Source organism: Bufo gargarizans, unplaced genomic scaffold (genome assembly GCF_014858855.1).
Source record: "Bufo gargarizans isolate SCDJY-AF-19 unplaced genomic scaffold, ASM1485885v1 original_scaffold_902_pilon, whole genome shotgun sequence".
In the NCBI taxonomy this organism is placed as follows: domain Eukaryota; kingdom Metazoa; phylum Chordata; class Amphibia; order Anura; family Bufonidae; genus Bufo; species Bufo gargarizans.
In genome coordinates this window covers 72,479-87,226 of record NW_025334749.1, presented here as the reverse complement: position 1 = coordinate 87,226, position 14,748 = coordinate 72,479, and the positions used below count along the sequence as shown (strand labels likewise).

General features: G+C 43.8%; 1 protein-coding gene across 2 annotated transcripts in view; it reads left to right on the top strand.

Moving 5' to 3' along the window:
- LOC122924215 (chloride intracellular channel protein 5) overlaps window positions 1-14,748 on the top strand; it is a 110,383-nt gene that overhangs the window by 71,498 nt on the left and 24,137 nt on the right. For both annotated transcript variants that reach the window (XM_044275134.1, XM_044275135.1), the window contains exon 4: window positions 3,679-3,785. In XM_044275134.1, coding sequence (XP_044131069.1) covers window positions 3,679-3,785 — 107 coding nt within the window. The remainder of the gene's footprint in view (window positions 1-3,678; window positions 3,786-14,748) is intronic.

The window sequence follows — 14,748 nt, the reverse complement described above, 5'->3', positions numbered from 1 at the left end:
AGCTGAACCCGGACATACCCTTATTTTCACCCCGGCAGCCCCCCTGAGCCTAGCATCGGAGCATCTCATGCTCCGATGCGCTCCCGTGCCCTGCGCTAAACCGCGCAGGGCACGGGCTCTTGTGTTTTCAATAACACACTGCCGGGCGGTAACTTCCGCCCGGCAGTGTGTTCGTTGACGTCACAGGCTCTGAGGGGCGGGCTTTAGCTCTGCCCTAGCCGTTTTACTGGCTAGGGCAGAGCTAAATCCCGCCCATCAGTGCCGGTGACCTCACCGGGGTTCCTGTCAGACACATGGAGAGCCCCGGTACGTCACCGGAACTCCTAAAAATGCCTTTGCCCTGCGCGATTTAGCGCAGGGCAAAGGAGAGCATCGGAGCATGAACTGCTCCGATGCTCCTGTCAGGGGGGCAGCCTGGGTGAAAATGGAGGGATGTCCGGGTTCAGCTCTGAACCTGGACAACCCCTTTAAGGAGCAAAGAGAGACAGAGGGACTTGGGTCAAAAAGAGGGACTGTCCCTCCAAATGATGGACTCTTAGGAGGTCTGGAATATGACCACACATAACAGATCAGCCACTGAAATACTGGCAAGCTGAGTGATACAGGTGGACAACCAGTGGACAAATGGGCCAAGTAATATGTGTGATTTGTGAATTCTGGATATATTTTGGGGGCACAGGTTAATTATCAAAGTCTATAGTAGCTATCTGTCTAACTCAAATCTATCTATTATCTATCTATCTATCAATCTATCTATCTATCTATCCATCTATCTATCTAATATCTATCTATCTATATTGTATCTTTCTATCTATTTATCTATCTTTGTGTATCTTTCCATCTATCCTTCCGTCTATCTATCTATCTATCTATCTATCTATCTATCTATCTGTTACACTATGATTGTGGTTGTAATAAGTAGGGATGAGCAAATCGACTTCGGAATAAACATCTGAAGTCGATTTGCATAAAACTTAGTTCTAATACTGTACGGAGCAGGAGCTATTAGAATGTATTGGCTCCGATGAGTGGTATCTTGGAACCGAACCCGAGTTCGGGAAATGTTTTTTTTTTACAGTAGAAATTGATTTATGAAGTTATTATGCGCAGTCTCGCGAGACTTCGCGAAGTAATAACTTCGGCTCATAGGAGCCAATAAATGATAATACTGTACGGAGCTCCTGCTCCGTACAGTATTAGAACAAAGTTTTATGCGAATCGACTTCAGATGTTTCATCCGAAGTCAACTTCAGTCGCTCCGTACAGTATCAAACGAAGTTTTATGCGAATCCGACGACAATTCGCTGGTCCCTAGTGATACGATATCACTTCCTCTTTCTGTGTTTGTATGGCTCCTCATTTGCAGCATTTTATTCTCATCACATATTGTTATTGTATGTTTGTTCATTGCTGCTTTGTGTTTTCCTTTCACTTATATTCAACGGAAAAGCACACACAGGTCTTTGTGCTCACACCTGGAGCTGACACACCCAGGCGAGATTGTTCTTACTTTGCCTTCTGTGCCTTCGATATCTCACATTTAGAGTTTTTAATGCAGCTAATGAAGCCAAACAAGGAGTGGGTAGAAAAATGAAGACTATTGTGCTCTTTTCTCTCCTTTTATGATCCAAACCTGCAAGTGTGGCCATACCCTTAAGGTGTATGCAGAAAGTACTTTCTTGTGTTAGCTGCAGGCAGCCAGGATCTTAAAATGGGAACATATGGCAGAAGAAGTTATCAACCTCTGTTACAGAAACATGCAGTGTATGAATCCCTGCACAGACATAAATAATCAGCACAAAATGTTGGACTTATTTTGAAAAATCTAACCACTGTAAGGGCTCTTTCACACGAGCGGATGCCGTGCATGGAATCCGCTGCGTGAAAGAATGCCAAGCCCCGTCCCAGACAGCAGAGACACGTAGCAGTAACATGGTTGACAATGCTCTTTGCCTCTCTGTGACCTTTTTACTACAAAATCACTGTGACAGCTTAATTTCACTGTGATTTCATAGTAAATAAAATCACAGAGAGGCAAAGAGCATTGTCAACCATGTTACTGCTACGTGTCTCTGCTGTCCAGGACGGGGCTTGGCTCTCTTTCACGCAGCGGATTCCATGCACAGCATCTGCTCGTGTGAAAGACCCTTAATAGTGCCCAACGTATAAGAGTATCATTATATTGGTATGAAAGTGTGGGCCACACTGTAAACAGCAGCAAAAAGGCTTTACTGTAATGCTGCCCTTTATATACAGGAATAGAACTAGTATAACACGACCCCCTATGTACAAGAATATAACTGCTATAATACTGCTCCTTTGTACAAGAATATAACTACTATAATACTGTTCCTATGTACAAGAATATAACTACTATAATACTGCTCCTATGTACAAGAATATAACTACTATAATACTGTTCCTATGTACAAGAATATAACTACTATAATACTGCTCCTATGTACAAGAATATAACTACTATAATACTGCTCCTATGTACAAGAATATAACTACTATAATACTGCTCCTATGTACAAGAATATAACTACTATAATACTGCTCCTATGTACTAGAATATAACTACTATAATACTGCCTCCTATGTACAGGAATATAACTACTATAATACTGCCTCTTATGTACAAGAATATAACTACTATAATACTGCTCCTTTGTACAAGAATATAACTACTATAATACTGCCCCTATGTACAAGAATATAACTACTATAATACTGCCTCCTATGTACAAAGATATAACTACTATAATACTGCCCCTATGTACAAGAATATAACTACTATAATACTTCACCTATGTACAAGAATATAACTACTATAATACTGCTCCTATGTACAAGAATATAACTACTATAATACTGCTCCTATGTACAAGAATATAACTACTATAATACTGCTCCTATGTACAAGAATATAACTACTATAATACTGCTCCTATGTACAAGAATATAACTACTATAATACTGCTCCTATGTACAAGAATATAACTACTATAATACTGCTTCTATGTACAAGAATATAACTACTATAATACTGCCTCCTATGTACAAGAATATAACTACTATAATACTGCCTTCTATGTACAAGAATATAACTACTATAATACTGCCTCCTATGTACAAGGATATAACTACTATAATACTGCTCCTATATACAAGAATATAACTACTATAATACTGCTCCTATGTACAAGAATATAACTACTGTAATACTGCCTCCTATGTACAAGAATATAACTACTATAATACTGCCTCCTATGTAAAAGAATATAACTACTGTAATACTGTTCCTATGTACAAGAATATAACTACTATAATACTGCCTCCTATGTACAAGAATATAACTACTATAATACTGCTCCTATGTACAAGAATATAATTACTATAATACTGCTCCTATGTACAAGAATATAACTACTATAATACTGCCTCCTTTGTAGAAGAATATAACTACTATAATAGTATAATGGTTCCCGGTGACTCTTTACCGTTGCTGCACGTTAATGCATATTTTGATATCTCAGGTGTATATTACAAGTCTGTTGATCATCTGAAATATTTTTGTTGTGGCATCTTTTCCTTCATACACTATACAGTATTATTATCCTCATCATTTTTAGTAGTGTTCCTCGCAGTGACTGTCATCTCTTTCTACTTCTCCAGATACCCTAAGCTTGCTGCAAAGCATCGCGAGTCAAACACAGCTGGAATAGACATCTTCTCAAAATTCTCAGCGTACATCAAAAATACAAAGCAGCAGGATAATGCAGGTGAGCGGAGCAGTGTGAACCGAGTCTATCATTTCACACAGTTTATGATGATATTACTTTCTGGTCATGCGCACACCAGATCAGCACAATTTTCAGCCATTAGGTACCAGATGCAGAGAGGTTCATCATGAGGACTGCTATGAGGATCAGCTGAAGGGATCTCGCTCTGTTCATTTTCATGATAGGTGGAGTCCCAGAGTATTATTTGGATATTAAATATAATTTGGGCATTATATAGTGGTATTATGTGGGATGCATATGGCTGTATTATTTTGGCATTATGCGGTGTGCCTGCATTATATTTGCTTAAAGGCTATGTACACCATCAGGGAAACTTTTTTGTTTTTATTATTGTATTTGACTCATTTTGGGCTAAAAATGATTTTTCTTTATTAAAATATTGAGCCTTTCTGTCACAAAGGGTTAACTGTACTTTCACTTTCACTTTGTACCTGTCATCTAATAAACCTTCTCTCTAAATTGCAAAAGGTCATAAACACTTATTTAAGCCACAGTCTTATTAGTAAGATTAGATCTAAGCTAAAATGAGTGTTTATAATGTCAGAGATCATAGATAAGGAGCCCCTCAGCTCCTTGTCTGACGGAGCAGAGAGAAAATACAGATCCTGCTAGTAGATAAACTCAAATCTGTGCAGGGAAAATGGCTCATCATTTTTAATAAAGCCCAATTGATAAAATGATTTTAGCTCAAAATGAGTACAATGCATTAATAAAAAAAAAAAAATGCCACCAAGGGTGTACATGGCCTATAAATTGCAAGGAAAGTTACCTAAAAATTGTTTTAGCTAAAGGTTTTATAGAAATAAAAATACACAGTAGGTAACTCTTAAGTTGACATACAGCATTTTTGATGCTAAATATTAGTATTTGTGTACTGAATAGTTTAGTGTCGTAAAGAAGAAAAGGTGTAAAATGCTCTAATAAATTTGGCACACTTATGCAACATGTTATGGTGTTATGTACTGAATATGGCAGTACTATTTTGGCATTATGGGGAGGTATGGCAGTATTATGTGGGCAGAAATAACAGAAAAATTTGAGCTTGTTTGTTTGTTCACCAGGGTTTCATTATCTATAAAACAGCATATATAGTACTAGGGATGAGCGGAAAAAAAAACTTGCATAAAACTTAATTTCAATACTGTACGGAGCAGGAGCTCCGTACAGTATAAGAATGTATTGGCTCCGATGAGCCGAAGTTATTACTTCGCAAAGTCTCGCGAGACTTTGCATAATAAGTTCAGAAATTGATATTTATACTGTAAAAAAAACATTTCCCGAACTTGGGTTCAGTTGCGTTTTGTTATGTTGCCTTGTGCTAAAATAAAATAAAATCCCCATCATTCTGCACTCAATACCCCATAACGAGAAAATGAGAACAGAATATTACAAATCTTTTTATTTATAAAAAAGCAAAAACTAGAATCTTGCATTGACATAAGAATTCAGACCTTTTACTCAGGACTTAGGTGAAGACCCTTTGGCAGCGATTACAGCCTCCAGTCTTCTTGTGTATGATGCCATAAGGTTTGCAGACCTGGATATGAGGATTTTCTGCCATTCTTCTCTGCAGATCCTCTCAAGCTCTGTAAGGTTGGATGGAGACTGTCGGTGAACAGCCATTTTCAGGTCTCTACAGAGACATTCAATTGGGTTCAAGTCAGAACTCTGGCTGGGCCACTCAAAGACATTCACAGAGTTTGCTCCATTTAGCTTTCCCTCAACCCTGACCAGTCTCCCTGTCCCATCTGCTGAAAACACCTCCACAGCATGAGGCTTCCACCACCACGCTTCACTGTAGGGATGGTATTGGGCAGGTGATGAGCAGTACATGGTTTTCTCCAGACATGACACTTAGAATTAAGGACAACAGTTCAAATTTGGTTTCATCAGACCAGAGAATATTGTTTCTTACGGTCTGGGAGTCCTTTAGGTGCTTTCATGCAAACTCCAGGCGGCATTCGTGTGTCTTTTTACTGAGGAGAGGCTTCTTTCTGGTCATCCCGCCATAAAATGGTAGGGTGCGGCAGTGATGGTTGACTTTCTGGAAGTCTCTCCCATCTGCACATAGGATCTTTGGGTTATTCGTCACCTATTTTACCAAGGCTCTTCTCCCCGATTACTTAGTTTGGACAGGTGGCCAAGCTCTAATAAGAGTCCGACTTGTTCAAAATGTCTTGCATTTAAGAATTATGGAGGCCACTGTGCTCTAGTCAACTTTCAGTACAGCAGAAATGTTTTGTACCCTTCTGTGGATTTGTACCAATTAGGGTTGTTGCGGGTATGGAAATTTCGATACCCAATCAATACTTTTGTCCCGGTATCGATACGATACCGGGATTTCCATTTTTTCGATACTGGGCTGCACAGTCTAGTATCTCTGAACATGAGCGTGCTTCTGTCAGGGGAGAAGGAAGCAGTCTCTCCCTCCCCCTGTGCTGCCGCTGCCACCAATGAACGGAGAGAGGGGCGGATGAGGGGCGGGCGCACTGCGCCACCAATGATACGACTTTTCCTACACAGAGCAGCGCCCAGAGATGTCCCAGCACTTACCATTATTCCTGGGCGCCTCTCCGTTCGCCCGCTGTGCCCCATTACCGTCTCCTCTCCTGCTCCATATGCTAATTACTATTGGAGCAATGGGGAGGAGACATCAGCTTCTCTAGTGGGCGTTCCTTCTCCCTGCGCTGCGATTGGACAGCGCTACAGCCAGGGAGAAGGAACGCCCACTAGAGAAGCTGATGTCTCCTCCCCATCGCTCCGATAGTAATTAGCATATGGAGCAGGAGAGGAGACAGTAATGGGGCACTGCGGGCGAACGGAGCCGCGCCCAGAACTAATAGTAAGTGCTGGGACATCGCTGGGCGCCGCTCTGTGTAGCCTAATACTTAGTCTGGACTCATATAAAGAAGTATTTAACACATAATACAGGAGGTGGGTGCCGGCAATGCGATTCTGCTGCCCCTGACAGGGAGCTGCGATCAGCGGCAGTTAACCCCTCAGGTGCGGCAACTGAGGGGTTAACTGCCACTGATCTGCCAGTACCCGCCTCCTGTATTAAGGGGTAATTATCATTGGTGGCGCAGTGCACCCCCCCCCCCTTAAAATCATTGGCACAGTGCCCCCTCCCCCCATTATTAAAATCATTGGTGGTGCAGTGGCATTGGTGGTGCAGTGGCAGCTTCTGATCGGAGCCTAAGCAGTGCATTCCTGGGGCTTCGATCGGTTACCATGGCAGCCAAGACGCTACTGAAGCCCTGGCTGCCATGGTAACATCCCTGATGCTGTGTGCACAGAGCAGCAGGGACAGTACGAGGTCCTATTCACCCTGATACAGCTTTATCAGGGTGAATAAGACAAGGGATGAAAGATCTCAGGTTCTGGCCCCTAAGGGGGGGGGGGGGGGGGAATTAGTTATTAAATAAAAAGTGTAAAAAAAAAAAAAAAAAGTTTAAAAACCGCCCACCAAAATATTAAGTATGAATCACCCCCTTTCCCAATTTCACATATAAAATGTATATAAACAATAAATAAACATTACATATCGCCACATCAGAAAAGTCCAAACTATTAAAATATAAATAAAAATCTATGCGGTGAACACCGGAACAGAAAAAAAAAAAAACTGTGCGAATCGCAATTTTTTAAAATGCGGAATGCACGTGGCTTTTTTTAATTTATTTTTTCGCGTGGTATCGAATGGTATCGTGTATCGCAATATTTTTTTTATGGTATCAAAACCGAATCAAAAATTTGGTATCGCAACAACTCTAGTACCAATGCAGTGTCCCACTACGTGTAAAAAGGGGACACTTTAAACTTTTGTATATGTCATGCTATTTAATGCCATTTTTCTATTTGCACTGTAAAAGCTGCCAGCTCCTCACAACAGGCTGGTAACCGCGCTTCCACCTTTTCACCACTAGGTGTAGCTGTTACATTCTATATATAGCACAGGAATGCCCAACCTGCGGCCCTCCAGCTGTTGTAAAACTACAACTCCCAGCATGCCCGGACAGCCTACAGCTATCAGCCTACAGGAGGGCATGCTGGGAGAGTGGGAGTTGTAGTTTTACAACAGCTGGAGGGCCGGAGGTTGAGTATCCCTGATATAGCAGAAGTTACGGACAGACAGAAGTTTAGGAGTTGGGAGGAGGTTAGGAGAGGAGAGATGTAACCTGTATGTTGTACCCCTGGGTTAACCCCAGTCAGGGCTTAAAGCAGAAAGGACTCTAAGACTAAAGTACTACTGGATCAATTCTTGAGGTGCCACTATTCTGGAGTCAGAGACAAAGTGGACTTACTATTATGGAAGCAGCCTGTTCAAATAATGGAGCAGAAGAGTAATGCCTGCCGCTAGGGGGACCGCCCTGTTGGTTGCCAAGTTTTAGTATTCAGAAGATCCAAAGGACCTAAAGGCTGAGTTGTCAGAGTAAGCTGAGCAAGCTAAGAAAAGTAACCCTCTCTCTCAGATTGAGTTAGAAGTTAGAACCTGAACTTCACCATCAATGTGTCTGTTGTCTGGAACTGCAGCTCACTTCCATCTTTATGTACCAAGGCATTATTTATATGGATGTATCTACCTTGAAAGCAAATATAATCAAGTAAAATTCTTGTTGGTTCAACTATTGACTCTCTCCTTATTCTACACCAAATCTTAATTGCATTAAGTGGGGCTGGCGTCACGAACACCAGGGACCCTGCCTCCAAAGTACCCTAAATACCCATACCACCAAGGGCACCTCGACTTCCATGTGGCTGGGAATCCCTGGACAAACAGAGTGTGCCCCGAAGGAACTGGTGCTGTCCTTCCCTTCACTGCACGCAGGCCCAGGGAGCTACAGAACAGTGAGTAATACTACTACTCCCATCGGCCCACCATAACACTGGCACATATTGCCCCTGCGGCCCGGTCGCTACAACTCCATACAATCCTGTCTCTGAGCCTCATGGCGTTTGGGACCTTATATATACAGGGCTGTATATTTCCAAATCATGTCCAGTTAGCTGAATTTACCACAGGTGACTCCAGTCAAGGTGTAGAAACATCTTAAAGGTGATCGAAGAAAGTGGGAGGCCCCAGAGCTAAATGTCAAGTGTCATAGCAAAGGATCTGAATACTTATGTTCATATAGAATTTAAGTTTTTAGTTTTTTAATAAATTTAATAAAGAAAAATTAATTTCTGTTTTCACTTTCTCTGTACGGGGTATTGAGTGAGGAATAATGGGGGAAAACGTGATCTTTTTTTATTTTATCACAAGGCCGCAACATAACAAAATGTGAAAAAAGGGAAAGGGTCTCAAGACTTTCCGAATGCCTTATAGATATCAGTTTAGTTTTTCCTGTGGAGTGGGAGGTCACAAATTCATACCTCCCAACCGCCCCGGATCCGGCGGGATAGTCCCAGATTTTGGTGGCTGTCCTGTGGTCTCTGAACGGCTGAGGTATGTTCGCTCTCAGCTGTCTCTGTGTCCATAGGACCAGTGTCGGACTGAGATGCCTTGGGCCCACCAGAGGAATTGATTCTGGGGACCCACCGTACAAATACAACACCATAAATGCAGTGGAGTAGCGTGGGTTGCCAGCACCCGGGGCAAACCAAGTATTTACAGATAATGTAGTAGATATCACATGCAGTCCTATGTAACACCACAGATGACACAGTGATAACTCTCTGAGTACAGATAATGTAGTAGATGTCACTTGCAGTCCTATGTAACACCACAGATAACACAGTGATAACTCTCTGAGTACAGATAATGTAGTAGATATCACCTGCAGTCCTATGTAACACCACAGATAACACAGTGATAACTCTGAGTACAGATAATGTAGTAGATGGGTGTGAGGCCCCAGATTTCAGAACATGCACAGTGTGATCTGAAGTCTGGGCCGGATGCGGCAGGGTGGGCCAAATTCTATATCCCCCTCCCATCACTACAGAACATACAGGGTAATACAGCGCCCCATACCTCATACATCCAGTGACGTCTCCTTTGATGTAGATGTTCTCTTTCCTCATCTTCTCCTTTCAGACCAGACCACCATTTTTCAGCCATTTCTCGTCTCTGCAGTTTGACAACAAAAAAAATCTTAGTTTACTACTTTTCCTTCATCCTCCCATCTTCTGGACAAATCATCCTACCATCCCCAATACTGTGCCACTGTGCTCCCCAATATTATACTGCAGAAACTGATAAATCCCCTGATAATACTAGTGCCACACAGATAATGCCCCCTTCAATTAATATTGGCACACAGTGCCCTAAAATAACTGTGCCCCGCAAATTGTGCCCCTGACACTAATAGTGTAAACATAACATCCCCCAGAAATATTTGTGGTAAGCTGATACTGTGCCAAGGTGCCCCCACAGTAATAGTGCTCCCAAAAGTCCCACCAATAAGAATAATTCTCTGCTAGAGCACACATGGTAGTAATATTGCTCCTACAGTGCCCCAACATGTCCCCACTGTGCCCCAGAAGTAATAATGCTCCCATAGTGCCTATACTAGTAATCATGTTCCCCATAGACCCCCAGTAGTAATAAAGCCCACCATAATGCCCCCCAGTAATAATAATTCTCCTTATAATGTGACAGTACAAAAATGCCCCCTTATAATGTGTGTCAGTGCAGAAAATACACAATTTTAATGGCCCCAGTTGAGCTAATGTCCCCATAGTGCCCCCATAATGTGCCAGTAAAAATAAAATACCCCTATATAGTGTCCCCAGTAAATGCCCCCATAGTGCTCCTCTCCTGCCTTCCTCCTAGGGCCCCCCCATAATGTACCAGTATAAAATGCCTACATGGTGCCCCAGTAGATGCCCTCAGTGTTCCCCATAATTTGCAATTACAAAATACCCCTTTTTAGTACCCCCGTAGATGACCCCATAGTACTCCTCTCCCCCTTCCCCATAGTACCCACCATAATGTGTCCCAGTATAAAAATGCCCCTATACAGAGCCCCCATATAAAATACCCCTTCTTTCTGGCCTCAGTAGATGCCCCCATAGTGCCCCCCAATAATGTGCCAGTAAGAGGTGCCCCCATAGTGCCACCCAATAACGTGCCAGTAAAAAGTGCCCCCATAGTGCCCCCAATAATGTGCCAGAAAGAAGTGCCCCCATAGATGTCCCCACAGTACCCCCCAATAAGTTGCCAGTAAAAAGTGCCCCATAGATGCCCCCCATTAATGTGCCAGTAAGAAGTCCCCATAGATGGCCCCCAATAATGTGCCAGTAAGAAGTGCCCCCCATAGATGCCCCCCAATAATGGGCCAGTAAGAGATGCCCCCATAGATGCCCCCCAATCATGTGCCAGTAAGAAGTGCCTCCCATAGATGCCCCCCAATCATGTGCCACAGTGCCAGTAAGAAGTGCTCCCCCATAGATCACCCCCAATCATGTGCCAGTAAAAAGTGCCCCCACAGCGCTCCTCTCCTGTACTGTGCCATATAAAAAAAAAAAAACACATATACTTACCTCCAACAGGCTGGCAGCGATGACATGCATTCCTCTTCTGGCCTGTGTCCCGCACTGTACGGCTCAGGCAGCGCGATTACGTCATTGCGCCGCCTGAGCCGGCCTCTGATAGGCTGCAGGCACTAGATCTGCATCCTATCAGAGGAACGGGGAAGGGAGACGCCTCTCCCTCCTCTGCCCCGCCGCAACATCCATCTGTGTCGCTGTCCTAAGGATGGCGATACAGATGACTATTTTGATGAGCGCTTCCACAATGGAAGTGCTCATCTCCCTTTGCCCTGCCACTAGGCCACTGCTTTCTGGTTCGGGGGCCCACCGAGGATTTCCCCTGCTCCCCGGTGGGCCAGTCCGAGCCTGCATAGTATACAGAGACAGCTGATTGTAATGGTGAAGCAGATTGCCGTTCTCTCCACGCTCCACCATTTAGCTCAGCCGCTGACACTCCACAGCAGCAGCACGATAGCCTCACACATTGCGCTGCTGGTCTGTGTAGGAGGAGCCGGGAATCATATCTGGGCATAACTAATGCGAAGGGCACAATGTGGGCATTACTACTGTGTGCTGGCACAAAGGGGGAATAATTACTGTGTTAGAGGCGTGGCCTAGTGTGAAAAAATTTGACGCTCTTTCTGGGGTTTTTTTAAGTTGGGAGGTAAGCAGATTGGTGACGTCGCTTATTAGCCTCTGCTTGCCCACTCCATACTTGCTAACAGTCACAATTTCAGCGGGACAACCCCCGAAATTGACTGCAGAAGGGGCAGGGTTTATGCAAACTCCCCTGAAATGTGGACATTTTGGGGGTGTTCCCAGTATTTAAGACAGTTGGGTCCCTTTCACACGAGCGAGTTTTCCGTGCAGGTGCAATGCGTGACTTGAACGGATAGCACCCGCACTGAATCCTGACCCATTCATTTCAATGGGTCTGTGTACATCAGCTTGTTTTTAACGCATCAGTTCTGCGTTGCGTGAAAATCGCAGCATGTTCTATATTCTGCGTTTTTCACGCAGCCCTGGCTTCATAGAAATGAATAGGGCTGCGTGAATAACGCATCGCATCCGCAAGCGAGTGTGGATGCAAGGCGTTTTTCACTGACGGTTGCGAAGAGATGTTATTTGTAAACCTTTAGTTTTTTATCACGCGCGTGAAAAACGCTTTAAAACGCATTGCACCCGCGCGGAAAAAACTGAACAACTGAACGCAATCGCAGACAAAACTGACTGAACTTGCTTGCAAAATGGTGCGAGTTTCACTGAACGCACCCTGAACGCATCCGGACCTAATCCGTATTGTTCGTGTGAAAGAGGCCTTGCAGTGCAGGGTTTAGGCCTCTTTCACACGGGCGTCATGTTTTTTGCCCGGATAAGAGGCGGGTGCGTTGCGGGAAAATGCGCGATTTTTCCGCGCGAGTGCAAAACATTGTCATGCGTTTTGCACTCGCGTGAGAAAAATCGCGCATGTTTGGTACCCAGACCCGAACTTCTTCACAGAAGTTCGGGCTTGGGATTGATGTTCTGAAGATTGTATTATTTTCCCTTATAACATGGTTATAAGGGAAAATAATAGCATTCTGAATACAGAATGCATAGTATAATAGTGCTGGAAGGGTTAAAAATAATAAAAAAAGTTAACTCACCTTCTCCTCTTGTTAGCGTAGATCCCGTTCTGTTCTTTAGCTGTGGACTGAATGACCTGTGGTGACGTCAGATCACATGCTCCAATCACATGGTCCATCACCATGGTGATGGAGCATGTGATCTGACGTCATCAAAGGTCCTTTAGCCCACAGATAAAGAACAGACCGGCATCTACGCTAATAAGAGGAGAAGGTGAGTTAACTTTTTTTTATTATTTTTAACCCTTCCAGCACTATTATACTATGCATTCTGTAGTCAGAATGCTATTATTTTCCCTTATAACCATGTTATAAGGGAAAATAATCCAGTGAATAGACTGTCTCCTAGCAACCATGCGTGAAAATCGCACCGCATCCGCACTTGCTTGCGGATGCATGCGATTTTCACGCAACCCCATTCATTTCTATAGGGCCAGCGTTACGTGAAAAACACACAAAGAGGAGCATGCTGCGATTTTCACGCAACGCACAAGTGATGCGTGAAAATCACCGCTCGTGTGCACAGCCCCATAGAAATGAATGGGTCAGGATTCAGTGCGGGTGCAATGCGTTCACCGCACGCATCGCACCCGCACGGAAAACTCGCCCGTGTGAAAGGGGCCTTAAAGGAGTTGTCCAACTTCATATACCACCATTAACAGGACGTTTCAAGAGAAGTATATCTCCGAGGGTCCTCCACTGTATTCACCATGTCAACTTCTGGCATGGACGGGGACACTTCTGCCGCCGCAGCCAGTGACTGACCACAGCAATGATGTGTCCCTTCTTGGCATGCTTTGGGAACCCATCACAGCTGTGGTCAGTCATTGGCGGGGGGATCCCGTGTCCCCAAAGCACAGAGAGGACAGTGGTGTACCCACGGATCCGGAACCGCAAGTCAGGGAGCAAGTAAGTGTGCTTCCCTCGACAGGTTCTGCTGGGCGTGGGGTATATAAAAAACGATATGAAGTTGGACTACCCCTTTAAATGTTCTGATTTTGGAATTTTGAATGTCGGTAAGTATACTACTTAGGGCCCATTCAGACAACCTTATAAACGGGTTCGGGCCTGTTCTGCAATTTTGCGGAACAGGTGCGGACCCATTCATTTAAATGGGGCTGCAAAAAATGCGGACAGTACACCATGTGCTGTCCGCATCCACGCGGCCCCGTGGAAAGGATAGAGCATGTCCTATTCTTGTTCGCAATCGTGGACAAGAATGGGCATTTTCCATTTAAAAAAAACGGATCTCAGACAGAAATGGCTCAAACGGATGACAACTGATGCAACATAGATCAGAAGAACGGATGCCTTTCAATTGTATGGGGGCTGTCGGTCAGTGAAAAACGGACAAGATAGAACATGTTCTATTTTCTTGACGTCTGTTTTTTACTGGCCGTCAAAAAAAGCGCTGTGTGAATAACCCCATAAACTACCACTGGTCTTAAAACAGACCAATGTCCGAGTCGTGTGCATGTAGCCTAAGAGGGACCTTAGGACAAAGAAGTGCAGGTAAGTGCCCATTTTACTAAATTGGGTGCAGTTTTTGAGGACAAAAACAAAAATCAGTTTGGACATATTTCCACAGGGTTGGGCGGCGGTGCGTGTCGCTTTAAGAAGGAGCGCTTGTTTTCTACTGACAGGACTTATCAGACTGGAACATAAACCTTTAGGGGAATTTGATTTCCCAAAACGTGGCGCCCCACCATTTCCTCAGGAACAGTCTCTGTCTTTCAGTGAGGTGGTTGGCGGCCGGAGGGACGGCCTCGTCTGTTTATAGCGAGTCTTTTAGGAAATAATGGAGGAATAATGAAAGAAGGTTATGTGTGAGGTCAGAGTTTTTA